This window comes from Bubalus kerabau, chromosome 16 (assembly GCF_029407905.1).
Source record: "Bubalus kerabau isolate K-KA32 ecotype Philippines breed swamp buffalo chromosome 16, PCC_UOA_SB_1v2, whole genome shotgun sequence".
Lineage (NCBI taxonomy): Eukaryota > Metazoa > Chordata > Mammalia > Artiodactyla > Bovidae > Bubalus > Bubalus kerabau.
The window spans coordinates 58,461,798-58,488,690 of NC_073639.1; the positions used below are offsets into that span (position 1 = coordinate 58,461,798).

General features: G+C 38.6%; 3 protein-coding genes across 7 annotated transcripts in view; 2 read left to right on the forward strand and 1 right to left on the reverse strand.

Annotated features, from left to right (window-relative positions):
• The first annotated feature begins 285 nt into the window (after positions 1-285).
• Positions 286-10,062, forward strand: FAM216A (family with sequence similarity 216 member A). Of its 3 annotated transcripts, none has more exons than XM_055550289.1 (7): positions 297-689; positions 2,101-2,141; positions 5,094-5,209; positions 6,041-6,170; positions 6,251-6,431; positions 7,316-7,398; positions 8,695-10,062. In XM_055550289.1, the coding sequence occupies exons 1-7, from the start codon at positions 370-372 to the stop codon at positions 8,811-8,813; spliced, it is 990 nt and encodes a 329-aa protein (XP_055406264.1). In that variant the 5' UTR covers positions 297-369; the 3' UTR covers positions 8,814-10,062. The 3 variants fall into 3 exon arrangements, with proteins under 3 accessions (XP_055406266.1, XP_055406264.1, XP_055406265.1); XM_055550290.1 differs by having other exon boundaries at positions 298-689; positions 2,101-2,135; XM_055550291.1 differs by lacking the exon at positions 6,251-6,431 and having other exon boundaries at positions 286-689; positions 6,041-6,186.
• Positions 10,063-10,337: 275 nt separating this feature from the next.
• VPS29 (VPS29 retromer complex component) lies at positions 10,338-17,636 on the reverse strand. The gene is made up of 4 exons (XM_055550296.1): positions 17,500-17,636; positions 13,020-13,211; positions 11,078-11,313; positions 10,338-10,836 (listed from the first exon to the last, which is right to left on the reverse strand). Exons 1-4 carry the CDS (start codon positions 17,500-17,502, stop codon positions 10,719-10,721), a joined length of 549 nt encoding a protein of 182 aa, XP_055406271.1. The 5' UTR covers positions 17,503-17,636; the 3' UTR covers positions 10,338-10,718.
• Positions 17,637-17,687: 51 nt separating this feature from the next.
• RAD9B (RAD9 checkpoint clamp component B) overlaps positions 17,688-26,893 on the forward strand; it is a 28,627-nt gene continuing 19,421 nt past the window's right edge. For 2 of the 3 annotated variants that reach the window (XM_055550286.1, XM_055550285.1), the window contains exons 1-4: positions 17,688-17,826; positions 19,762-19,832; positions 21,683-21,832; positions 22,667-22,781. In XM_055550286.1, coding sequence (XP_055406261.1) covers positions 17,790-17,826; positions 19,762-19,832; positions 21,683-21,832; positions 22,667-22,781 — 373 coding nt within the window. In that variant the 5' untranslated portion in view covers positions 17,688-17,789. Of the gene's footprint in view, positions 18,082-18,589; positions 18,601-19,761; positions 19,833-21,682; positions 21,833-22,666; positions 22,782-26,893 lie in introns of all 3 variants that reach the window. The other variant, XM_055550287.1, reaches the window with a different exon arrangement.

The window sequence follows — 26,893 nt, forward strand, 5'->3', positions numbered from 1 at the left end:
ACGCCTCCGACTACGGAGCGTCCCGAAGGCCAAATCCCAGGAGAAACGCGTTTTGCCCAAAGGCCCGGGATATTTTGCGCGTGCGCAGAAGTAGTTGGCGGAAATCAACCGTTGGGATTCTGGCAAGGTCTGGTTGCCTTGGTAATAACGGCCAACCGACAACGCTCCGCATCCCTCAGCAAGGTGCTTCGGTCCCTGGTTTGCGTACTGCTGTTTGACTTATATGGTGACCCTCAAGATTTGCAAATTTGCAGAGGGTCTGGATACTGAGGTGAAAGGCACCTTTCCTTTTAGAGGGAAAGTATACTTCCTTTCTGCGACGCATCCCTTCTACAAAAAGACGCAAATGAACAAACGCGCAATCAACTAATGAACTCCCGCCCCTCCCCCAGCTTAATTCCAGGATCTTGGATCTGCCCGCCCCGCTTCTCCGAAGCTATTCGGGCAGTGTCCGGACTTCATCGGAGGGGGCTAGAATCCGGCGTCTGCCTCTTCACCCCCAGTATCTCCCGGCCTGACGCACGCGTGCTTGACAGGGGAGGGAAGAGGGGAAAGCTTCTCTCGCAGAGAGCTCGCGGTCAGGGCACCCGGGAGGAGATGCCCAACCAGGGTCCAGTGTCCGACTGGACGGAGTGCAGTTCTTCCGCAGAGCCGCCTGCAGTGGCCAGGGCCGAGGGTGGCGGCGGCGGGTGAGGCTGCGGGGCCCTGAAGGTTTGGGGAGGATGGCCGTCAGCCCTTGGTCGTCATCCCGGGGTAGAGGAGGGGGTGGGAGCTGGCTGCTCCTGTGGACTGGTCCCTAGTGTACTGAAGTGAGAGGAAGGGAGAACCTTTGTTGTGGCCGACTCAGTTTAGGGGACGGGCTTCTGAGGAAAGCTGAGGACAAGGGTTGGTGCAATGACTGACTAAACGCAATGACTGCGACAGCCGTCTGGGTGCTTCTTGTGCCCCAGGGGGCGCTGCGAAATCTGCTTGAACGTTTGCCGTCTGGCCACTGTATTTCTACAAAAAGGGGTCGGTAGGCTGGGGTTGGGGGGTTAGGGAGGCACCAAGGGAATAGAGGCTCAAAGGAGCGCTTCCAAGTTAACAAATCATTTCCCTGTGTGACATTAGTCACCTTTATGTCAAATTGAGATTCAAAATCTGTAATGAGAAGTTTTAGAGGCACCTTGAATTTGGCATTTTCTTCACTCAATAGTTCCTTTTTCATAAATCCATTTTGAGCAGATTTTTACTTTTTTTTTAACTGCTTAGTGGAAACTTTTGTATTTTAATTTTTAATTGAAGAATAATTACTTTACAATATTGTAATGGTTTCTGCCATTGGGTTTTTACTATTATTTCCTGGACGCTGAAGATAGTTAGTTGGTGAAATTATTGTTGGAGGCAGTACCTCATCCCTTGCATCAGTTATTCCCTAAAAGTGAGAACTGCCGGATGTTCCTCTCAAGCCCATAGTCATGGCTCCTGCTGCACCCATGGCCATCTTTAAAAATATATTTATGTGTTTGGTGCATTGATGACTTCTAAAGATGGGATGGTGCTATGTTCCTCTTTTCTGCTCTTCAGAGTGTTTAGCAAAGTTCTGGATCCTAGTATATCAGAGCATCAGTGAATTCTTGGACATTGAAAAAACTGTAGGAAGAGGAAAAGGGGAGTGTTTTGTCTTAATTTGAGAACCGAAAAAATGAACTGTACAAACATTCTAGACCAACTTAGTTCCAGTTCATCTTAAATTACATATAATAATTTTATTAAGAATAAAGGAAGAAAATACCATGGATAGCACAGAAGCCCAATTACATCATTGAGCTCAGTGTAGGAATTAGATTCTGAGGCTGTAAAATTAAGGCCAAATCTGGCTTAAAGTAAATCTTTTATATATAGTATGGTAAAAATCTCTGATAATTCACTTTGAAAAAGCCTGGAGTCATTAGGATATAACCAGAATTATAGGAGAAGGCTTTGCAAGATATTATATCTGATGGAAATGGAGAGTAAAAAGCATATGTAATACTGTCCATGTTTTTCATTTAAAATACTTTATTTAATGCTTATACAACTGTCAATTGTTACATATTATATACATCCTTTTTTTCTTAGGTCAGCTGGACATTCTTATTACCAGAATTCCAAAGGTACTGGTGAGTAGAGTATATAAAGCAGATAATACGCATCAATAATATGGCTAAGACAAATAAATTTTGCTATAAATACTAACACAATGGAGTTTTAAAAAGTCTTTATTAGCATCTTTGGTAAACTCAGTTTTTAAGATTTTCAAAGAACAGTCCAGCAGGTTCTTTGTCTCCTGCTAAGATATCTCACATCAGGGACTTCCCTGGTGGTTCAGTGGCTAGGACTCTGTGCTCTCAGTTCAGGGGGCCCAAGTTTGATCTCTGGGCAAAGAACTAGATCACATATGCTGCAACTAAGACCCGGAGCACCCAAATAAAATACCGCACATCAAAAGAGTACTTGAAAATTGCAGTGAATCTGAAAAGAACTGTTTATAACTGATGTTGGTTGAAAGGACAGAACATAACCTGGGGTTTATATTAATATTAATACAAAGATTGAAGGAAAAAATTCTCAATTGTACAACTGCAAAGAACATAAACTATTTTTCAGTGCTGTTGTTTTCCTCTCACTTGAAATTAAGGATATAGCTGCTGGAGGTAAGAGGTTAAGACAGGCCCCCAAAGACCTCTCACTAACTTTTTGTGGGTGAGCAATTTCAATTCAAATGATATATAAAACTTGAATTCACTTTGCTTTTTATTGGAAAATTTATAGTCCTTACAGTTACCTAGGAAAAACACACATATTTGTGTGTGTATGTATATATCCACATAACGTTATTATATATACATGTGGTTGTTTTAAAATGGAATTGCTGAATCACATGGCAATTCTGTTTTATTTTTTGAGGAACTGCCATACTGTTTCCTCAGCAGCTGCACCATTTTGTATTCCCAGCAGCAACACACAGAGGTCCAGTTTCTCCACATCCTAGCTAACACTTGTTTTCATTTTTTGATGAGAAGGAAATGGCAACCCACTCCAGTATTCTTGCCTGAGAATCCCATGGATGGAGGAGCCTGGCAGGCTACAGTCCATGGGGTCAAAAAGAGTTGGACACCACTGAGCAACTTCACTTTCACTTTCTCTCACTTTCATACTTAACGGATATGAAGTGATATCCCATTGTGATTTTGATTGCATTTCCCTAATGATTAGTGATAGTGAACATCTTTTCATGTGTTCATTAACCACTTGTATATCTTCTTTGAAGACATCTAAAGTCTATTTAAGTCCATAGCCCATTTTCAGCTGGGTTGTTTGTTGTGTTTAACTATTGTGTTTAAATATTTCATTTTCTGTAAAGAAATGCTAAGCTTCTGAGGAATTAAATTTTAGTCCCAGTTCTAATATGCACCTCAGAACTGTTAACAAGGACACACAAAATATATTCTTAGATAATTACTCCACACTTATGATATGAAAAGGCTTAAAAAATAAACTTTCAGTATGTTGAATTGGTGTTCATTTTATTATTACAGATTCCAAATTATGTTTTAAGGATCATAATAATGTAATTTCTGGATGATTTTATATTTGTTGGTAAATCAGCTAGTCCTTTAGTATGCAAGTGTAGTTCTTAGTTATCTGCACTAACCATCCAATTTCCCAAAATCTTGAAGAAGTAACTAAATTTAAGGTTTAATATGTAAAATTACAGTGGCTTTGTTATCAATAATAACGGAAACAAAACTGTGCTTATTTAGTTTACCTCGTACAGATTTTTAACTTGAAATTTGTTCTGCCAGCTTTGTTTGTAATAGCCCCAAACTGGAAACAACCCAGATTTCCATCAAGAAGTGGATGGATAATCAAATTCTGGTATATACATGCAATGGAATAAAACCCAAGAATAAAAAGGCACTATCTATTGTTATACATTACATAAATAGATCTCAAAATAATTATGTTGAGTCAAAGAAGTCAGACAAAACCAGAATATATACTGTATGTTTCCATTTATAACAAACTCAAGGAACTAAGCTATAGTGATAGAAAACGCATCAGTGGTTGCTTGGAGAGAGGAAGTGTATGGGGAGGATCAGAATGTAAAAAAGAGTTATTTTCTGATTAAACTTTGCCAGCACTGTTTTTCCCCAAACTGCTAGTAATCCTGAGTTATCTTAACATATGTGAGGCTAAAAACTACTTTCCATTCTTCTGCAAAAACATCTCAACTTTTATTTTTATTAAAGGCAATTACTTTAATCTACCCACATCCATATTTGAAACAATGAAATAACTGAAATTATGTAAAAATAAGTTTTAATTAATTTCTGCAAAGCTCTTCATTTTAACACTGCCTTATTAAAGGGACAAAATGTGTGTTATTCTATGTTGCGTCTAATAATAAAATTTTGAAACTACATACCGAAGTCAAATGAATGATAAAATATTTTTGAAAATCTTTTAAAAGCACAAGTCCCGCATGTATATTCCTGTTTAGTGTGGTCTGACATACAATGAACTAAAGACGTATACTGTCAACAGTTTTCATCTCAATTCAGTTCAGTCGCTCAGTCGTGTCCGACTCTTTGCGACCCCATGAATCGCAGCACGCCAGGCCTCCCTGTCCATCACCAACTCCCGGAGTTCACTCAGACTCATGTCCATCGAGTCAGTGATGCCATCCGGCCTTCTCATCCTCTGTCGTCCCCTTCTCCTCCTGCCCCCAATCCCTCCCAGCATCAGAGTCTTTTCCAATGAGTCAACTCTTCGCATGAGGTGGCCAAAGTACTGGAGTTTCAGCTTTAGCATCAGTCCTTTGCATCTCAGCTGAGTTCAAAATAATTTTGTCCAGATGTAATGATTATATATAGTAAATATTTATAAATGTCTTTGATTTTTTGTGTGCTCTAAAACCACATGGCAATCATAAAGTCTCTTCAAATTTAACAGTTTGATTAAAACTAGTACTCCAGAATAATCACTGACACATGTAAACAGATACATCTTAATAACTGTTAAACCAATCTTTGCTCATGAGATTCATGTTATAATGTCCTTGCCTACAGACAGAATCAAAGATGGACACAAAGTGAACTCGCCTAGAGCCAAGCTGCAAGAGTTATGGAAAATGCCTCAAACAGTTCACACCCCTAAGTCAATGACAGAGCCTTTCTTTCTAAAGGTATTGTAACTAAATACCAATATTTTATTTAAATGCTAATAGTCTTTGTATTCAGAGTTGAACTTTTTATTGAATCTAGTTCAGAGAGGAAAGCACTGTAGAACACAAGTACACCCAGCACACTGTCTAGTGAAGTCGCTTAGTCGTGTCCGACTCTGCAACCCCATGGACCGTAACCTACCAGGCTCTTCTGTCCATGGGATTTTCCAGGCAAGAGTACTGGAGTGGGTTGCCATTTCCTTCTCCAGGGGATCTTCCCAACCCAGCGATCGAACCCGGGTCTCCTGCATTGCAGGCAGACGCTTTACTGTCTGAGCCACCAGGAAGGAGTCCATAAATATCTGCTGGGTAAACTCATGAATCAATGCAAGAATTTTATCATTATAGATTCCCTTTCATAGGAATATTTTCATGCTTTATGATACTTTGGCTTTAATGTACATTTCTTCACTCTGGAAGCTTAGTGCCCCAAGCACAAAGATGTCTGAGGAAAGTTCCACTCTAGAGATAGAAACCCAACCTCGTAAAGATTTTGCTCAAGGACTCTAAAATTAAAAGCAAGCAAGAAAATGGCAACAAGTATTTCATGACTGTTGATCTGTATTACCTATTAAAGATCATAGCTGCCAGAACTAACCTCTCTATAGCAATGTAAATTAGGGTTATTAAGGAGGTGTGCAAATTGGTAATTTTTGAGCCAGATTAATATAGTTGAATTTGCATAAGTAAAATGTACAGATGGTACGACACTCCTGAACATTTCATCCTTTCAGATATGGAATATTGCCAACCTTTGTTTTACAATGCAGCTATACATCTTTTGTCTTTTAGCATCCAGACTTCACCTTAGTCGAGAAGCGCTACCTGTGTAGCATTGCTAAGATCTATAATGCAAACTATCTGAGGACTTTAATGAAGAGGCACTACATGCATGTGATCCAGCGCAGCTCCCAAAAACCAGGCAGGTGTACCTCCAGGTAGTTTCTCAATAGTTCTCACAAGAAACAAGAGAACATTCTAACACAGGTGATTTGTGTACAGGTGTCCTCACTCATCACAGGGGCCACCTCAGTTCTCGTTACTCACAGAAGCAGCATTACCCCTGTACTACATGGCGACACCAGCTGGAGAGAGAGGACTTGGGGCCTTCTAACATTGCAGCTGCATCTGCACCTGAGATGATACAACATTCGCTTTGGCGACCAGTGAGAAACAAAGAAGGGTCTGTTTCCTTTTGTTTCAGAGAAAAAATGTACCCCCAACTTTACTTGAAGGGTAGCTAAATGATGTTATATCTAATGCTCCTTATAAGTTCACTTTAAGTTCAGAATAGGTTGGACAAAGGCACAAAAAAGTGCTATCTTATGGCCTCTTTATTGAGCTAACTGGGATATGCTGCTTTATTTATATATATATATATATATATATATATATGTAATTTTATTTATTTATTTTTGGCTGCACTGGGTCTTTGTTGCTTTGCATGGACTTTTCTCCCGTTGCAGCGAGCAGGGGCTACTCTTTAGTGCACTGGCTTCTCACTGAGGTGGTTTCTCTTGTTGAGCACAGACCCTTGGTGCACAGGCTTCAGCAGATGCAGCAGGCAGGCTCCCATAGTTGTGGCTCAGGGGCTGAAGAGGGTGGGCTCAGTAGTTGTGGCTTGTGGAATCTTCCTGGACCAGGGATCGGATCCACGTCCCCTGCATTGGCAGGCAGATTCTTAGTAACTCTGCCACAAGTCCTGCTACTGCTTTTAGAATTTTGTGGAATTGTAAAAATTTCTATCAGCTAGAGCCCTTTTAAATGATTCCCACTTAAATTCAAAATAATACAAACTCTTCCAAAAGGAGAAGTATATGGTGGCTTCTGCACAGGGGAATACTATAAACCAAAAAGGAAAAAAGAGATTAAGATGCCTGATTATTCAACCTATGCTACAACTGATAGCTTTGCATCTCAGGGTTAATAAGTCATGTGAGAATTCAGGGGCTAAAAGAGTCTCTTTGGTGATGCCAGCAGCTTAATAAAAATTTGTATGGTCTTCTACATATACTAGACAACTGTGCACTTTGCTATTTCCAATTAAGATGCTTCTCTTTCTTACAGTTTAAAAACTGGATATGCATCTAAAACAAGATGTAAATCATTGAAGATTTGTAGAAAACCAGGCAGACCGTTCATGCAATCAGGTAAATGTGGAATTTTAATATGTTTTTAAAAATGTTATGCTTTAAAAATATTAAACCCAATATAGCTCCATTTCTATTAGAAAAGACATTAAAAAATTTGAAGTGTGATTTGCTTACATTGCTCCAAACAAAACATGAAATCGATTTCTGTTTCCACATAAAAGAACAGTGGTCAGGGAAGTTAAGATTCAGTGTATTTCTAAGTAAAGATATTATAGTCAAGGCCAGAGACTTAACAGACAATGAAATTTGTCAGAACTCAGAGCCATAAACATGACCTTTTCATGCCACAGCAGTTCTTTTATGAGATAGTGTAATTTTCTGACAGATAGCACTGAAAACTTTTGGCTACTTGTGCAGCATGAGATCTTAGTTCCCTGACCAGGGATCGAATCTGTGCCCCCTGCAGTGGAAGCAGTCTTAACCACTGAACCACCAGGGAAATACCCTAATAGCAAATTTTGTATGAGTCAAATAGTTAACAAAGGGCTATATCACCTATACCATTTTGTTTAATATTCAACAAACCAGAGGAAGCAAACCAATTATTATTAGCAAAACTTTGCAGAGCTACTCAGATAAATCATTTAGGAAGGACTGGCTTAAAGGATCCTTCTACCCCAAGTATGACAAAATGAAAAAGGCAAAAGAGGAAGACTGAATGCTCAGAAGTATTTCTCAGAATTGATAAAGTGGAAAGGATTAAGTGGAAGTTAAACAGTTACCTAGTTACTACCACAGTAGGAGGGAAGTGGGTCGGAAGTAGGGAAGTTAGGCCTTCTGAACCCCTATCCCAGTGCTGTGTGACAGCACCGCCCAGCTCTGCTGTAAATAACATACTATGCCTACCCAAGAAATGAGGGAAATGGCAGGGTAGAACCTAAGTATGGTCCCAAAAAGAACACCTGAAGGAAACCACAGACAGAGGAAAAGTCCCTGTGGTGCCAAGAGAAAAGAAACAAGAAGAAACTTCAGGAATGGAGAATACTAAAACTATAACTTCCCCCAGTGAAAAGATTTTTGCAAAGCAATGGGAAAACAGGACTTAGTAGCAAAGAATTTGCTATAATATAACCTGATTTGAATACAGTATTAGGCAACTTACTTTTAAAAAGTGAGATATTTAGGGGGAGGGGGAAGTCATGAAATTTTGAAAATTACAGGAAGTTTATGGCAAACGCTTATTAATAAGGTAGGTGGTCATTTTGAAGCTTGTTCTTAAATACAAATCTCAATTTTCAGGATGAAATACTTTGTTGCCAAAACAGACATTATAGATTCTTATTTTCCCTTCAGTTTCTGCAAATGATTCTGAATCATACCTGAATGAAGAAAAAAAGGAAGAAGATTTACTAAATAAGTGTATGCAATCAATGTCAATTGAAGAACAGGGAGAACATCTGATGTTAACTTGACAACCTGAGTATTGATGATGTGCCAAAGGTGGGGGAAGGGATTGTGACTTGTGTCCTCTCTCTACATTTAGGACAGTATTGTTATTCAAGTAATTTTAGTTTGTTCAGAAACTTTTACCACAATATAAAAAGTATGATGTACTTTCATGCACTACTGATATTTATGTAATAAAATTTATGTGTAATACATGCTTGTATTCCTAGATACAATTAAAATTTGTCACCTAAAATCTGAATTTTCTTTAAAGCTGACCAAATGCATTGTATAATTCTGTTTACAAGTCCTAAAATAGCAACATTAGAATATCCTATAATTATTTCCCTCAGGCTGAGGAAAACTCTGAATATGCTGATATAGAACAGCCTTTGATAGAGATAATACCCTGCCTTGTAGAGAAGGTGCTCAATAAGTATTAACTTCTTGAACTTAGAAATATCAATCCTTGGAAGAAAAGTTATGACCAACCTAGATAGCATATTGAAAAGCAGAAACATTACTTTGCCAACAAAAATCCGTCTCGTCAAGGCTGTGGTTTTTCCAGTAGTCATGTATGGATGTGAGTTGGACTGTGAAGAAGGTTAAGCGCCGAAGAATTGATGCTTTTGAACTGTGGTGTTGGAGAAGACTCTTGAGAGTCCCTTGGACTGCAAGGAGATCCAACCAGTCCATCCTGAAGGAGATCAGTCCTGGGTGTTTCACTCTGTAGTGTTCTTGCCTTCTAAACATCAGTGTTTAAAAAAAATTTTTTTTTAATTTTTTGAGGTATAGTTGATATACAGTATTATGTAAGTTTCAGGTATACAACAGTGATTCACAATTTTTAAAGGTTATACTCCATTTATAGTTATAAAATATTGGCTACATTCCCTATGTTATACAATATATCCTTGTAGCTTATTTATTTATATTTTAAGTTTGTACCTCTTGATCCCCTTATTCCTATCTTGCCTCTCCCCCTGTAACCACTAGTTTGTTCTCTATATCCATGTTTCCTTTTTGTTATATTCACTAGTTTAGTTTTTAGATTCCACAACAAGTGATATCTATAGTAATCTGTCTTTCCCTGACTTTATTTAGCATAATACTCTCCAAGTCTGTCCATGTTGCTGCAAATGGCAAAATTTCACTTTTTAATGGCGAGTAATATTCACCACATCTTCATCCATTCATCTGTTGATGAATCCTTAGGTTCTTTCCATATCTTAGCAATTGTAAATAATACTGCTATGAACACTGGGGTGCATGTATCTTCCTGAATTAAACATTAATGTTTACAAAATTTTGTTGTTACAACTTAAAAGAACAGGGCATTTAAAAGCAACAGTCTGAAAAATCACTGGATTTACTATGTCAAATACTATTTAGAAAATAAAACCTGAGTCCAACATTATGATCTAGAACAGTTGTTAAGGCATGAGCTCTGAAAAGTCATCTACCTTATCACTGTAACACTTGTCTGCAGTTTCATTTGGCCTCTTATTTTCATGATTTTTAAAAATTAAAACACAGTTTAACCAACAAAGTATAAATGAAAGGTAACTGTTTATTACTGGAGAAGAGAAAAATTTTTACAAGAAAGTCTAGGTTCTTCCTCTTCATGCACTACTTTGGTAATAAAGTTCCAAATATCAACTATGAAGATATTTACAAGGATAAATTTTTCTTAACGTGTGACCATTTACTGTGTGGTAAACATTTTTTCATAGAAATCATAAACTAAATATAATCTTACAGTTTACAAGAAGCTCCAACACTGTATTAACAGAAGACGATATATTTTACTGCAAAATATTATAAAAGTGATACAATTTTGTGGCTCTTAAATGTTTAATTACTTGAGTTGAACAGGGGAATGAAAAAAAAAAAAAAAGCCCAGCAGAAAAATCAACAGGACAGGCCTGGCTTTAAGATTTTTTGTATTCGATTCGTTCTACTTTCACATCATCTCCAATTAGCTGATACACGTAAGTGACAACTGTAGAAGCCTGGATATCCATCAACACAAATGAAGGAATAATGTTTCTGGAAAAAAATATAAATAATGTCATTGTTTTGTATTAAAAAGCCATAGCATTATAAATTTCAACTTAGGATGACAATTGGGATTCAAGGAGAAATCTGGTTGTTAGACATATTAAAGATAATCACCAATAGAATACTGCCAAAGAGGCTGTAATTATTTAAATAATCACATTTATCTTTTACGAAATGTCACATGTGCAATTATTAACTTTATAAAACCCCAAAATTGCATACTACTCACGTTTCCAAGGCATTATATGCTCCAGTGGCAGAACCTGGATTAATGTAGAATTTATTTTCATGCTCAAATGCTTCAAATTTATGTGTATGTCCTGAAATAAGAATGTCCACATCAAACTGCCTCTGCAATAGGGCTAGGCTGGCCATATCTCCCCATGGAATAACTTGATGTCCATGGATCAAACCAATTTTGAACTGCCCAACAGTCACAACTTTCTGCTCTGGATAATTCAGATTCTAAAATACGAAATAGACATAAAAAAATATTTTAGAGATACTGATGTTTATAAATAACTTTTAAATATTCAATCTCATATGGGTGTTTTGAAACAGTGCTCCACAACCAACAAATCTGTTCAATATCTGATTTCTTCGCAATCTAAGGCTGTAACTGCTCAAAACATAACTTCCTTCAGGAGAACTGGAATTTATCACGCAATCTCTTTATTGAGTTTATTTTTATAGACTATGAGTTCTTTACAGAGTAATTCCCCCAAATTTGTAGGAATATGACCTGTAAGCTAGGATGTATTGAAATTACATCCCAGGCTTTACTAGTTAATGGCTTAGAATAGTAATGATAGTTAACACTTACGTAGCACTTAGTATGAACCAGGCACTCTTCTAAGAGGTTATAAATGTCAACCTATGTAATACTTACAAACAACCCTGAGAGGTAGGTTTCATTTTGACCTCCACTTTATGGATGAGGAAAATAAGGCACAGAGAGGTTAACATAGCTTGCCTAAGGTCACAGTGTATTAACTGTTTAAGCCAAGATCTAAACCCTGGAAATATGGCTCCAGGGTTGGTGAATTTATTATCAAATTAGAAGCAAAAAAAATTTAATTCTTGCTACTGAAACTAGCATATCACAAACAGAACTCCTAATATATTTTTAATAATCCAAACCTATACTCTGTTGACAAGATGTCTGCCCTTTCCTATTTCATCACCCCCAGCCCTCATCCCACCTTCATGCCAACTCTAGTTTATTCAAACTTAACTGCAAAAAAAGGAGCACCAGTGAAGCTAAATAATTTATGAAAAATCTTCTATTTCCAGAAATACAAAATAAAAATTTCACACTAGAGTCAGGTTTACTAAGCTTGATCATACAGTGTTAACACTGGCAGGGGTCTTAAAAATCATCTATTCCAATCTTATTTACATAGTAGGGAACTAAGAGGATACAGCTTGCCTAAAATCTCAGTATTAATTAATAGGCAAAGTTGGAACTTTAGAACTCCTTATTTTTTCTCTAAGGCAAGATTTATGGAGATATAACTTCCATACAGGAAAATTACTCTTTCTGGTATACAATTCAAGGAGTTTTGACAAATACATATAGTGGTGCTGCCACAATCAAGATACAAAACAGTCTACCCGCTCCTCACAACTCCTTCATGCCTGTTTATAGTTAACCCTTGAGATAGGGAACCATGGTAGGATTTTTAGCAGAGAAGTGATGTGATCTTGCTTCACCTATAAAAGGTCACTCTGGCTGCTACTTGGAGAACAAACTATGGAGGAAGCAATCAAACTATGGAGGTAGAATCAGGAAGTTGGACACAGGAAAGTGATATGGTGGCCTAGAACGGGTAGCGGAGGTGGTGGCAGTTAAATTCCTAACAAAACCTTTGCATTCTAAATGATAACACTACAAAAAATAGTAACAAAACCGCATCAATTCAGAACAAGTATGTAACGTTTAATAAGCAGTCTAAAATCAGCCATTTTCAAACTCTGCATATAGTACTTTTTCACTGGAACACTAGGAAAAAAAAAAGACCTTAACAGTTGAGCAACTCTGGTCTAAAAAATAAAGCTTATACATATATAAGAATCAAGAAAAGGAAATATTTCATGAATATATAGTCAACGCAACAGGAAAAAAAAAAAGAAAAAGGAAGTATTTGGGAAGGCAAAGTGAAGTACATCACCTCATCGAAGTCTCCTCTCACAATATGGACATCGCCAGCCAGAGTCTTGAGATAGTCATAACTCTCTTTGGTGCAAAGGTTTCCAGTGCAGAGAATGTGCTGAATCTTCCCTGGCACCAGCAGTTTTTTGAACTTAGCTGGCAAACTGTTGCACCGATGTGGGATGTGCAGGTCTCCTAATACCAACACCAACTTTAAAGTGTCAAGGTGAGAAAAGGTGTAATGTTAAACATGATTTCAAAATAAGATATTCTCCTCCCATAACTCCTCTTTTAAATTAATCAGAGACTCCAGAACCCCAAAGAGCAGAACTTATTCACACAGTTCCTATCATGAACACTTTAACAATACATGTGATTCTAAATCAATCTTAGTTTATTTTGGTCATAAATAGGTGTGCACACAATACAAGTAACCATTCTATTTATTGAGAATAAAACCAAGCTTTCTGAAGTAATTCATTTAGAGACCTATAAAATTAAAACTCCATAAAAAAACTGAAAAATGAAAAATACACTACTGAGCCCTAAGGAATTTGATATGGTAACTCATATTTCTGCAGTTTTAAATGTAAAACATATATTGATTCCAGGGACATTAATAAAAAGAATGGTTAAAATTACGATAGAGAAAAAAGTTAATTCTATAATTTACTATGTTGACAACTATTTGGAGGAAGAGTAGCCAAAATTTACAATATTTGTTACTTAAAATATTAACTATACATTACAGAAAAATAAAAACAGCCTATGCCTCAAAGAGTTTCAGTAGGACAAACGTGCTTTTGAATTGTAATCTTTACTATCCTCTCTTTCTTTCATTGTTAGAAATCCTGTCATATTTTTGTCTGGATTAAACTGCCTATATATCCTCAGTTTAGTTCCCAAACTTAAAATAACAAATCACAATTTTCATGTACATTAGAGCATTAAAAAAAGAAAGGAAGATCAACCAAATAAGTGATAATTCAGCAGGAGGTGGTTTAGAGTTGGAACACAATCTCAGATGATAAAAACAAAATTCTGCACATAAATACAAAAGAATTTAAAAAACCTCAATTCTGTGAATTTTTAATTTTCAAATTTCAAGATTCGACATGTATACATCATTTAACAGAATATTGTCAAAAAGGTCATATAAAAATAGTTATCTGCCCTCCAAAGGGAGGGCAACAGAATCAGTTTCTCCACGTGGATTAGTATAAGCACCTTCAGATGAGATCAGGGTGGTACGGCCATAGACAGTATAGGCACCTTCTTTCTACAACAGGATGTCTTCCCACACAGACGTCCCATCCATAAATGTAGAAGCCCTTTGACTGGTTTCAAAGAAGGTATGACTATTCCTTGATGTTACCAAAGAAAATATGAACTGTCTTAAACAAGATAAACAGAAAAGTTTGGCCACCACAGACTTTGTAAATTAAAATTAATCAAAAGGTGTAAAATTAAAATTATTACCACAATAAGCTTGATTCATCTTGCAACAAATATCAAAATGATCACAAACAAAAGGAAATGTCAACAGAACATACAGTAACCAAAGTAACACAAGGTAACAAAACCTGTGCACTTTAAAAGAAATTATTAAATAAGCTTCTTTACAAAGAGTAGTTTCAGCTGGTATTTGCTCAATGACTTATATTGTTTCAATCCAGATCTCAGTGGACAAAACATCTATAGAACTAAAAACCACCACATAGCTTCCACCCTCAGTGGTAATCAATACAAAAGTACCTGCAGATAGAACAATCTTCATCTTTAGAGGGGGATCCCTTCAGATATGGATTGAAGTGCATAGTTAATGTGGGAAGCTGGCATTTAAGAAAAAGGTAAAAAAACAAATTTCTATATTAAAAGGAAAAAAAAGAACCTCAAACCCATAAATTAAGGGTATATGACTGTAACAGGTTGAAAATGTTTGGGACTAATCATGAATGAGCTGTTCAATCTCAGTGTGGCTGAACGAACATTCATAAAATGTGATACTTTATAATGATCAATAACCTGAATCATATAATGTACTGTGGATTATGCCCAAGTGTACCTACACTATTGGCAGTTTAAAGATGTTACAATGAAAGGCCACAAAGAAATTATCTCAAATTAATAAGGATCCTTACTAGGACTCTGGTTTCCTGCAGCTAATGAAGTTATATGGGGAACAGTATCACATAACAAATGTCATACTTTGAGCAACATCTTTGCCCAAATTCCACACTTTGACAGTGCAGGTTAGACATAGATTACATAGAGTCTTTTAAGATGGCAAAAGATTCTGGAAATGGCAGTCTTGTTAAATTCAAATAAAGAACCAATCTAATCAAAGCACAGAAAATTTGGTTACTTGCTATTTGATAGACTGTAAAAGGGTGAAATCCCAGTAATCAGCCACCCCACCACCACTGTTAGTAGGAGCTAAGAGAAGAAACTTACTCTGTGCCCAGCCTTAGTGGAATGAAGAAGTTGATTGCAGACAGGGGAATGAAAAAAAAAGGGTGAAACATGACCAATGTTAAAAGAAAGCAACGAAAAGAAACAAACCAAAAAAGAACAAAAAACTCATCAAATGAATAAGCAAACAATTGTTAATGATTTCTGAGTGTTATGAAAGAAAATGTTAAAAATCAGCTTTGCTCAAAACAATACCAAAAGAACCATTTGCTGTACTATTAAATACCACACACACACACATTTACAATCTTTTTTAATCTTTAATCTTAATCTCACTCTCCACTTTGACGCCTATCCCTTTTGTTTGTTGTTCTGTTTAGAATTTTACAAAACAATTTGGAAAATTCACCACCGATAGCTTAAATGAAAGCTAACATTTTCTGGATTCTTTAGGCTTAATTATTCTTTAAATACATTGATTTTAATTCTCTTATGTTTAAAATTCTAGTAGTTGGAAAATTATGCTGCAGCTAGGTCATTATTTTGTACAGAAGATGTAACACAGCACTATGAATACATCATCAAGTCACCAGATACTGGATGATAGAAGCAAACACCCTCCTCCAGCTAAAACTGGACTTTTCCCCACACCTAAATTTGTCACCCACAGACTCTGGATATTGCTGACTATTAAACATTTTTAGTCTCTTTACCAAATAAAATGCTTTTAATTGTAAAAGAATCCATCAATGCTCTAAACCTTGCCCAGTTCTATTTCACATGAAAAGTGATACTTCAGTACAACTACCCTGAAAATCTACCTCTCAAAAAAACCTCAGAAACATGAATACTTAAATCATGTCAGGTAATTTCATCTTCTCCCTGCGATAAGATGTCTCAAAATTAATGCTAACTGGACTACTCTAATCTGGAGTCTGTTTAGAAGCAAAAATTGTGAGATTAGAGTCTCTTACATATACAAAGAACTTAAGAACCACAGACCACGAATGTCACGTTTATAAGGCACCTTAAAGGTTGCTTGTTATAGAATCACGATTTATCTTAAAAATGCACTGGATGTTCATCACAGAGAGGAGTCCCTTTTTATCAACAAACACCAAGATCATCAGAGCTCCTTTTCAAACCGTTCTTAACTTTTCAGAAAATCAAGGGCACTCTGAAAATCTGATTACAGCTATTAGGCCTCTCCAGCAGCAGCTCCCGAGTTTTCACGTAGGAAGGTCTTAGGGGTACCGACTTATTGGGGGTGAGGGGGTGATGGGCCGGTCCGGGGCAATCCGATGGACAATGAGGTAAAGCTTCCCAAACTCCTCTTGACCGCCAATAATGGCCCTTTAACTAGAAGAACATACGTACTCATAAAATCAGTTAGAAAACCACTAAGGAATTCTACTCTAAAGGGTCGCAGTCTCCTGAAGAAGCAAGTAGTTCCAGCAATTCTAAAAGCCAAAAGAAAAAAAAAAAAGCCAAATCCAGTCCTTTGAGGGTACACCGCCACATTTCAATGGCAGCTGCACGTTATTTCAGGGGAGAAAGGAGACTTATTATCCCCTTTCCCCAGACAGCAAATTAAAATGGGTAGAGAATTCTACTCGCTTCTTCCCGTTTTGCATCCGAGAAGCCAGTTTTCGCCACATGGGGGTGGTAACCAGTGGGTTACCAAGCAGCGGGAGGTGCTTTTTGCGGGAAAAGAGCTAGGAAACGTCTGGAAACGGAGAGGATCCCGTGGCTCCTTTCTCGGGGACTCCCAAAGGCACAGGCCCAAAGCCTTCCCCGGCTCGGGTGTGCGGGTCCCGTGACAGAAGCAGCAGCTGAGAGTGGCCCTTTCCGCCTTCGGACGTCCTCTGGCCCCTGGGGCTGGGATGCAAGGCCCGGGCTGACCGCACCCAGAGGTGCCCGTTCTCTTTCCTCCTTTGCCTTTCCCCAGGCACCAGCCCAGGCCGCAGTCGCGCCCGTCACGGCCTCCAGGATCACCCAAGCCCTCGCCCAGTGACTCCCAGCGGCTCCCAACGACGCAGAACCTCAGCCGAGAGGCAGGCCTCGGTGGTCGCAACTGCGGTACTCACCATCCTGTCACTGGGCTCCGCTCAGTCACCACAATCGCCGCCGCCTTCTCTTCCTCACACTTCTCGGCGACCCGCCCACCTCATTCAACACCAATGAAAAGAGAGGTCGGCAAGAGACCGTTCTACGGAGGCCCGCGCGGGCCCTTCCCCGCCGTAAAGCGAAGTTGTTCTTTGGTAAACGGGGTGGAGGCAAAATCGCGAAGTTTCGAAGCGCGGGCAACATCCGGGCAACACCTGGGGCCCTCGCTCTGAGGCGTGCCATGTGACGTTACTTTTTAGGAATTGCAGCCATGCTGAAATGCGTGATGAGCGGCAGTCAGGTGAAAGGTGCAGAGGCCTTTGTTGCCTTCCTGTATAAAAAAGGGAAAGCTTAGGGTTTGTGGGTGTGGGGACGTTTCCACCGTCGTCTCATTTCTTGACCTTTGCCTTTATGCCTAAGGGACAAGGCCTGGCCATAGCCAGCATCCACTCACCCAGGGTCCTGTTAACTTCTGAGGTGCAAATGAAGGCTCATCTGCTTTTATTTATGCGTATTATTTATATTCATAGATGTCCATTAAATGAAGTTGCACCACCGGACAGGTAGTGGAAGGGTAGGCCTCAAACTCGGGGTGAGAAAGACTGTGTGGGAAATTGGGGGAAATAACGCTTGGACAGTTAAAAGTATTTTAGAGCGATGAGAAAAGCATAAACCTCGTTTTTATTCCAAATTCTACCATTTTTAAAAGTATGACCAGGGACAAGCCATTGAATCCCTTCAGGGCTCAGTTTCCTCATCTGTGAAATGAGAATAATAACAGCATCTTCATTATAGTATTTGTTGTAGGAATGAAATGCGGGTAAAGAGCTCAGTAACAAATGGTAATGTAAAAGAACTAATCCTTATTGTAAATGGTACTTTAAACATGTAAGTTACTCCAGAAAGTCTCTGTTTCGAAAAGTAATGGTTTTCTACAGATCATAATCTGAAAAGGATCGTTGAAAGGCATCTTGTGTCGCAGCTGGCTCCCACAGTGTTGAGGGCATCTATGGACCAGTATTAATGAACAGGAAAGGAAAGAAAAAGATCCCCATTGTTGCATGTTTTCAGAGTTCTAGAAAGTTCTCTTTTGCAGTGTGTACCTTAGTTCTCAGTAAGTGATAATTTGTATGATTATTTAATTTTGTTTTTTCTCCAGAACCTAAGCACTGTGAGGGTGGGAACTGTAAACCTGCCTTGTTCATTGCTATACCCCCATTGCCTTGGCCTGTACTCTTGGAACCTGCTAGGGGCTCAGTGAATATTAACTGAATGAACAAAAGGTCTTCATTAGCTAGCTCCAGGAAAAAGTGGTGAATGTGAAGTGTTAAAAAAGGGCCACTTTCTTTTTTTTCCCTAGTCATCCTATGTTCTCAGTTTGAGGCCCGCACCTCCAGCTCTGATTCTTTTCTTCCCCCCTCTCTTTCTTAGCATGCCATGTGGCTTGTGGGATCTTAGTGCAGAGTCCTAACCACTGCACCAATCATAGTATGATGCTCCCAACTCTGATTTTTAAGCATTTTATGACTTTACATTCTAGAATTATTTTTCCTTTTTTTCTACTTTTCCATGAATTGATATAGCCATCCTTTTTTATTGAAGCATAGTATCCCATATCTGTTTGCTATATATTTTTTTTTACTTATTCGTAATTTTTAAGAACACTAACAGTGTCATACCAAATCAGACTAGTATTTCATCCAGGTCTAGCTACTCTTTATGTCAGGGCATCTAACTGTGTTTTCTGGCAAGATCTGGCACGATCCATGCTCAAGCATCAGAGATATGTCTTGAATGCCTCTAATTTCTCTCTTATAACTTGTTTTGATTTTGCCACCTGTGAAGTTATTAAAACCCTTTGAACCATTTTCTATATACTCTGTTTTCACACTTTTTTTTTTTGCAGTAAGGGGTATACATTTAAACCAAGTTTAAAAATGCTTTAGTATGGAAATTAGCTTACCACAGTAGTTCCGTGCAACATTTTTAACATCTAGAAAGAAAGGATTTTGTTGCATTTTATTATTTCACACACCCAATCTGTGAATTTATTGAGCACTTATTATGTGTCTGGAATTTTGCCAAGGCCATTATACTGTATTTCTTAAAGCAGTTTGTAGCATTAGTCTATAAAACACTGTTCTTTGTGAATTTATCTCGAGTCCTGTGAATGCTGAAGTAGTTCTATGGTTTATTTTTATTGCTTGAAAGAATGTAAACAGCATCTTTCTTTTTCTCCATAGTATTTGGGAAAGCAATCCAAGCTCTCTCACGAGTTAGTGATGAGCTGTGGCTAGACCCCTCTGAAAAAGGTGTAAGTAAGAAATTTAGCTCATAGACCATCAAGTAAGGGCAAAAGATGATGTTTAAAGATCCCAGTCCAGATTGAATGTTAACTAGGAAGTCCAGAAATTGTAATTATCCCTTTCACTGTTGATCTGTATTTTACATATCTGAATACATTTAGAGCATGGTAAACTTAAAAAAATCATACACAATTGATTTAAGCCAGAATCACAAACTGATGGTCAAGAGGCTAGATATGATTTGCAGAAATGTTTTGTGGGGCCTGCACTGTTTTTTTAAAAATTGAAATACAACATAGGGAGTGCGATTTGGTGCTCTCTGATGACCTAGAGGAGTGAGATGGGAGAGTGGGAGGGAGGCCAAGAAGGAAGGGAATATGTATACTTATAGCTGATTCACATTGTTATACAGCAGAAACTAATACAATATTGTAATGCAGTTATTCTCCAATTTTAAAAAATTGAAATAATTTTCTAACAGTAGTTGAGAGAGTCCACATAAAAATCTGAATTTCTTGCTTCTCTTGAAAACTCAGAAGATCTGCTAGTTTGGGGCCTGCATTCCCAAGTGGAAGTATTAATGGTTGACTGACTAACAATTTCTTACCTTAGACAAACTAAGACTGCCATTTTGTTGCAGTCTTTTTACTTCCTGTCGTATTATTGCCTTTGATCACTTTGTACTTTAAAGTTAAGGTACCTGTGAGCATTTACATTTTTGCAATTAAAAATATGTTCTTGTTACCAAAACAAACAAAAAATACAAATTCAACATGCAGGATTTTAGACCTAAAACCTATAGGTATAGTATAGATAGGGACACATATGCATATACTTATGCAAATTACAAACACATTCTAAAGGGGCTTCTCTGGTGGCTCAGTGGTAAACAAATCCACCTGCCAATGCAGGAGACACCAGTTTGATCCCTGACCCGGGAAGATCCCAAATGCGGTGGAGCAGCTAAGCCCCTGTGCCATAACTATTGAGCCTGTGCACTGAGGCCCGGAGGCCACAACTACTGAGTCCACATGCTACAACTGCTGAAGCCCATGTTCCCTACAGCCCATGCTCTGCAACAAGAGAAGCCACCACATTAAGAAGTCCACACACCGCAACTAGAGAGTAGCCCCCACTTGACACAGCTAGAGAGTAGCCCCCGCTTGCCGCAACTAGAGAAAAGCCCATGCAGCAATGAAGACCCAGCACAGCCAAAAAAATAAATAATTAAAAAAAAAAAACTGGATAATGCAGTTCATATTATATCAATATTATAATTCATATGTATCAGTCAGTTCAGTCGCTCAGCCGTGTCCAGCTCTTTGCGACCCCATGAATCACAGCACGCCAGGCCTCCCTGTCTATCACCAACTCCCGGAGTTCACTCAGACTCACGTCCATCGAGTCAGTGATGCCATCCAGCCATCTCATCCTCTGTCGTCCCCTTCTCCTCCTGCCCCCAATCCCTCCCAGCATCAGAGTCTTTTCCAATGAGTCAACTCTTTGCATGAGGTGGCCAAAGTACTGGAGTTTCAGCTTCAGCGTCATTCCCTCCAAAGAAATCCCAGGGCTGATCTCCTTCAGAATGGACTGGTTGGATGTCCTTGCAGTGCAAGGGACTCTCAAGAGTCTTCTCCAGCACCACAGTTCAAAAGCATCAATTCTTCGGCGCTCAGCCTTCTTCACAGTCCAACTCTCACATTCATATGTATAATGTAGTCCATATACTGCAGTTAACATCCCATAGTTTACTTGAATGCATTTCAATGATATGCTAAACATATTAGAATTTTTTTTTAATTAACCATTTAAGAAATCTGATTTCTTTTCCTATATGGCTGTTATTTTATTTTTCTAGCTTGCTTTAAGATCTGTGAATTCTTGTCGGTCAGCATATGGATGTGTCCTCTTCTCTCCTGTGTTTTTTCAACATTATCAATGGTCAACCTCAGTGAAAATGAATGATACTGACATAATATTGAATTTAAATTGTAGATTGGGAATGAAGGTAAGTGTAAGAGGGCCTGATTTCCTCTGGTGTTGTAGAAATGCTCAATATATAGGGTATAACACCTATCCTGTTCTTAATACTTGGTTTAAATTATGTGCAAGACAGGTCTGTTCATTTAAGAATATGAGGAAACCAGAACTGAAAGAGACACGTGTACCCCAATGTTCATCGCAGCACTGTTTATAATAGTCAGGACATGGAAGCAACCTAGATGTCCCATCAGCAGATGAATGGATAAGAAAGCTATGGTACATATACACAATGGAGTATTACTCAGTCATTAAAAAGAATACATTTGAATCAGTTCTAATGAGGTGGATGAAACTGGAGCCTATTATACAGAGTGAAGTAAGCCAGAAAGAAAAACACCAATACAGTATACTAACGCATATATATGGAATTTAGAAAGATGGTAACAATAACCCTGTGTACGAGACAGCAAAAGAGACACTGATGTATAGAACAGTCTTTTGGACTCTGTGGGAGAGGGAGAGGGTGGGATGATTTGGGAGAATGGCATTGAAATACGTATAATATCATATATGAAATGAGTCGCCAGTCCAGGTTTGATGCACGATACTGGATGCTTGGGGCTGGTGCACTGGGACGACCCAGAGGGATGGTATGGGGAGGGAGGAGGGTTCAGGATGGGGAACATATGTATACATGTGGCGGATTCATTTCGATATTTGGCAAAACCAATACAATATTGTAAAGTTTAAAAATAAAATTAAAAAAAAAGAAAAATATAAATACTCTTGTTAGATTTTTAAAAAGTAATTAAGCAACCATGTTAAGTATGTGCTGTTCCCTAATGTGTTTGCATTACAGTCAATTCTGCCCATCTTTAGATGTCTGAATTCCCTAGAGAAAAATGTGGAGAAGTGCAAAATATTTACCAGATCTGATAAGTGCAAAGTAGTTATTCAATTCTTCTGCAGACATGGTAGGTATGGTTAAATCTAGTTTAAAGTATGTGCATTTTTTGTTAATATTGTTCACGTTTAGAATATTCAGACTGCAATATTGCTTAGAATTTGTGTAGTCTATGGTAGGGAGGTTGTAAATATTCTTGTACTTTTCTTTGTAGAAGTATTGTGAGATGACTGGTATTAATTCTTTCTTTTTTTGGCTTGTCAGTGGCACAGGCTATGCCTACGTACAGACCGGTTGGGCTTTTTTTTTTTTTTTTTTTTTTTGCCATATAGGATCTTATTTCCCCAACCAAGGATCAAACGGGAGCATGGAGTCTTAACCACTGGATTACCAGTGAAGTCCCCAGACCAATTTTTTAAATGTTCATCTGAACTCTAACAATTGATTATTCTGAAATTAACTAACTGCTGGATGATATTCTGTAAGCGTGCCTTGGTAACAGTGTTCCTTGCAAAGAACAGAAAAAGAATAGTGCCTACTTGTATTAGAAGTGCTCTGAGTCCAGTCCCTCAATTATAGGAGCCAAGACTTTCATTCATTCTCTCTGATACATCAAGTTGTAAAAGAGATTTCTTGCCTCCCAGCCTTGCAAGATAGATACTCAAATGTTGTAATCATATAGGATTTTCAGTTTAGTTCAGTTCAGTTCAGTCCCTCAGTCATGTCCAACTCTTTGCGACCCCATGAATCGCAGCACTCCAGGCCTTCCTGTCCATCACCAACTCCCAGAGTTCACCCAAACTCGCGTGCACTGAGTCGGTGATGCCATCCAGCCATCTCCTCCTCTGTCGTCCCCTCTCCTCCTGCCCCCAATCCCTCCCAACATCAGGGTCTTTTCCAATGAGTCAACTCTTCACATGAGGTCCAAAGTATTGGAGTTTCAGCCTCAGCATCAGTCCTTCCAGTGAACACCCAGGACTGATCTCCTTTAGGATAGACTGGTTGGATCTCCTTGCAGTCCAAGAGACTCTCAAGAGTCTTCTCCAACACCACAGTTCAAAAGTATCAAGTCTTCAGCTTTCTTTACAGTCCAACTCTCACATCCATACATGACCACTGGAAAAACCATAGCCTTGACTAGACGGACCTTTGTAGGCAAAGTAATATCTCTGCTTTTTAATATGCTATCTAGGTTGGTCATAACTTTCCTTCCAAGAAGTAAGCGTCTTTTAATTTCATGGCTGCAATCACCATCTACAGTGATTTTGGAGCCCCTAAAAATAAAGTCTGACACTGTTTCCCCATCTGTTTGCCATGAAGTGATGGGACCAGAAGCCATGATCTTAGTTTTCTGAATGTTGAGCTTTAAGCCAACTTTTTCACTCTCCTCTTTCACTTTCATCAAGAAGGTTTTTAGTTCCTCTTCACTTTCTGCCATAAGGGTGGTGTAATCTGCATATAGGATTTTGCATGGTTAAACATATATAGCATGATAATAAAGAGCATGGACTCTGGAGGCCCCAAGGTCTGGGGTGGAAACCTGCACTGGTGCTTCCTTGCTGAGACACTGGGCAAATTATTTTACTTTGTGCCTCAGTTTCCTTTATGTAAAATGGGGACAATAGTAATACAAGCCTTCTAGGGTTTTTGTGAAGATTCAGTGAGTTATAGAAGTTATAGCTCTGCAGTGTTTAAAGAAATACCTGGCATAGTTTCAAATAGGTATCACTAGTACTAAGTTTTCAGTTTCTTAAGTATGTCTCAAGTGACTTGATTAATGTCCAATACATATTTGTGATTGGTAGATTTTTAATAGCTTTTGTTGGGAAAGTGTATGAGTTAGGATGCTCTAAGTTACAAGTAACAGAAAGAAAGGGAAAACACCCAGAAAATCCAACTCAAACTGACTTAAACGGTAAAGAGGAATTTTGGCTCATATAAGCTAAAAGTTCAAAATTAGATCAGAGGGGTGGTTTGGTCCAGGCTGCAGCAGCTGCTTCTCCTTCTTCCTTTTAAAATTCTCTCAGCTCTACATTCCTCCATGTGATTTATACTAAGTCCAGCTTCTCTTATAAACTTTTAATAATAAGGTGACTTCTAGCAGCAGCTGTTGGGGCCACATGCTTGCTCTTTCATATAAGAGGAGTGAGAGTTATACCTCATACATGCATTGAGCAAAAGTACTTGGCTTGGCTCTGGTTGGACCAACCTAAACTAATCCTGGGGGACCACACGAATTCCATTCTCTAATTGCCTTGGCTTATTGCCATATCTGGACCAAATTCAATCACAAGGGAGATAAGATTACATCAATTGATTTATACCAGTGAGGGCCCACAAGTGATGCTTGAAGTGAAGTTGGTGCCTCCCAAACCTCATGGCGGCTACACAACAGGGAAGGATGGCTCAGGAAGGAAGGGGAACAGAGGCGATAGATGCTAGCATAGTAATTGGGGTAAATATTAATACTTATATTTTCCCAAACTGTATGTACTCAGGAAATTATGCTTGCAATTTTATTTATGTAATCTGGCAGGAAAACAGTGTTCAAATTTAGTTGAGAAAAATCACCTGGGCAGAGATATCCAATAAATTGCTAGAAATACATATTTGGAATTTGGGAAGAAATGAAGGACAGTGAAGTGAATTTGGCTCTCTTCATTGATAGAAAACAGTTGTGAAAATAAGAGCCACTCAAAAAGACTAATTTATCTGACTCTAACCACAAGTAGTTCCCAGAATGATGGTTTCTTAGAGTATTTAGCATCTATTAATGGAAAAAAGATGATTTATATCATCAAGAACCAAGATTCATATGAAATATTCACCTAATAATAATTCTATCAACCCTCTGTATTTTCATTTGCACAAGTCCCTGAGTAGCTAAAAATGAATCAGTGAGTTGTCCCCGAAGAACATGCTCTGCTGATCCAAAGCACCTGCTACTAAGTTCTGTTCTGATCAAGAAAACAGGTCTCCAACAGAGAGGGGATTCCCTAAGAGGGGGGCACTGGCTATTTGAGTGAAAATAAAACCCTGATTTGTACATGTATATTAATGACATGGTGTCAAGAGGGCAGGATTCCCACTTGAGGGTTTTAAGATTTTTTGACAGGGCATTTACAGATCTACTCATGACTAAACTTTGGTAACAGTAAATGTTAAGGAATTAGGAGCATTGGCCGACTTGTAAGATTTTTGAGCTATCACTAACCTCTGAAATTCCAGACTCCACAAATGGAACATCTCCAAAATAATGCTTTTTCCTTAGCTGTGCCTCTTCAGGTCTGAGAGAGTTCTCTGGAGGCACTGAAGGAAGTTGCAGATTGAGTTATGAAATGGCAAGCAGGATTCTATCATAGCATCAGGTACTCCATTGCTGGGGGCAGATGGTACAGACCAGTGCTTTCAAGCGGTCCACGGACTGGTGGCTGGACTGCAGACTGTTTGTTCTGGTCTGTGAGACGATAAGGAACTTATGCCAGAATTTAAGTCAACACTGCTGAGCATTCTATTTAGTTCAGCTGTTTTGTTTTCATTGTTGTTTCAATAATAAGACTTTCTTAAGGAAGGAAGAAATTCTGGTGAAAATTCCTTGTCTCATTATAGTTCAGTACTTTGTGCAGCACTAGAAAAAGTCAGTAAATGACACAAAGTAAACAGGACTTTAAATTTTTATCCCATTTGCATTCTGTCACGGAAAATTATTAAACTAGAAGGCTAGAAAAAAATGCAATGAAGAAGTACATCAGGGCAAGTTACTTTATTTTTTTAAAGATTTATTTATTTGTTTTTGGCCACGCTGGGTCTTCATTGCTGCATGGGTTTTCTCTAACTGCAGCGAGCAGGGGCTACTCTCTGGTTGTGGTGCTTCTCATTGTGATGGCTTCTCTTGTTGCAGAGCATAGGCTTTAGGTGGTGGGCTTCAGTAGTCGCAGCACGAGGGCTCAGTTACAGCTCAACGGCTCTAGATAGAGCACAGGCTCAGCAGTTGTGGAGCACTGGCTTAGCTATCCCGCGGCATGTGGGATCTTCCTGACCAGGGATTGAACCCGTGTCCCCTGCATTGGCAGGCAGGTTCTTAGCCACTGGACCACCGGGGAAGCCCCCAACCAAGCTGGTTTTAAAAGGGTACAATGGATGTACTTGGGAGAGAAAAGGTGAAGAGGAAAGGAAGGTCTT

Bases quoted from the DNA above. Each gene is read 5' to 3' on its own strand.
- FAM216A (XM_055550289.1), top strand. From the start codon at position 370: ATGAACTCCCGCCCCTCCCCCAGCTTAATTCCAGGATCTTGGATCTGC. The intron at 6,171-6,250 runs GCAGGTGTACCT...ATTTGTGTACAG, and splicing joins GCGCAGCTCCCAAAAACCAG to GTGTCCTCACTCATCACAGG. The intron at 7,399-8,694 runs GTAAATGTGGAA...TTTTCCCTTCAG, and splicing joins CAGACCGTTCATGCAATCAG to TTTCTGCAAATGATTCTGAA.
- VPS29 (XM_055550296.1), bottom strand. The intron at 11,314-13,019 runs GTGATGTACTTC...TTCGTATTTTAG, and splicing joins TGAGAGGAGACTTCGATGAG to AATCTGAATTATCCAGAGCA. The intron at 10,837-11,077 runs GTGAGTAGTATG...ATTTTTTTCCAG, and splicing joins GCATATAATGCCTTGGAAAC to AAACATTATTCCTTCATTTG.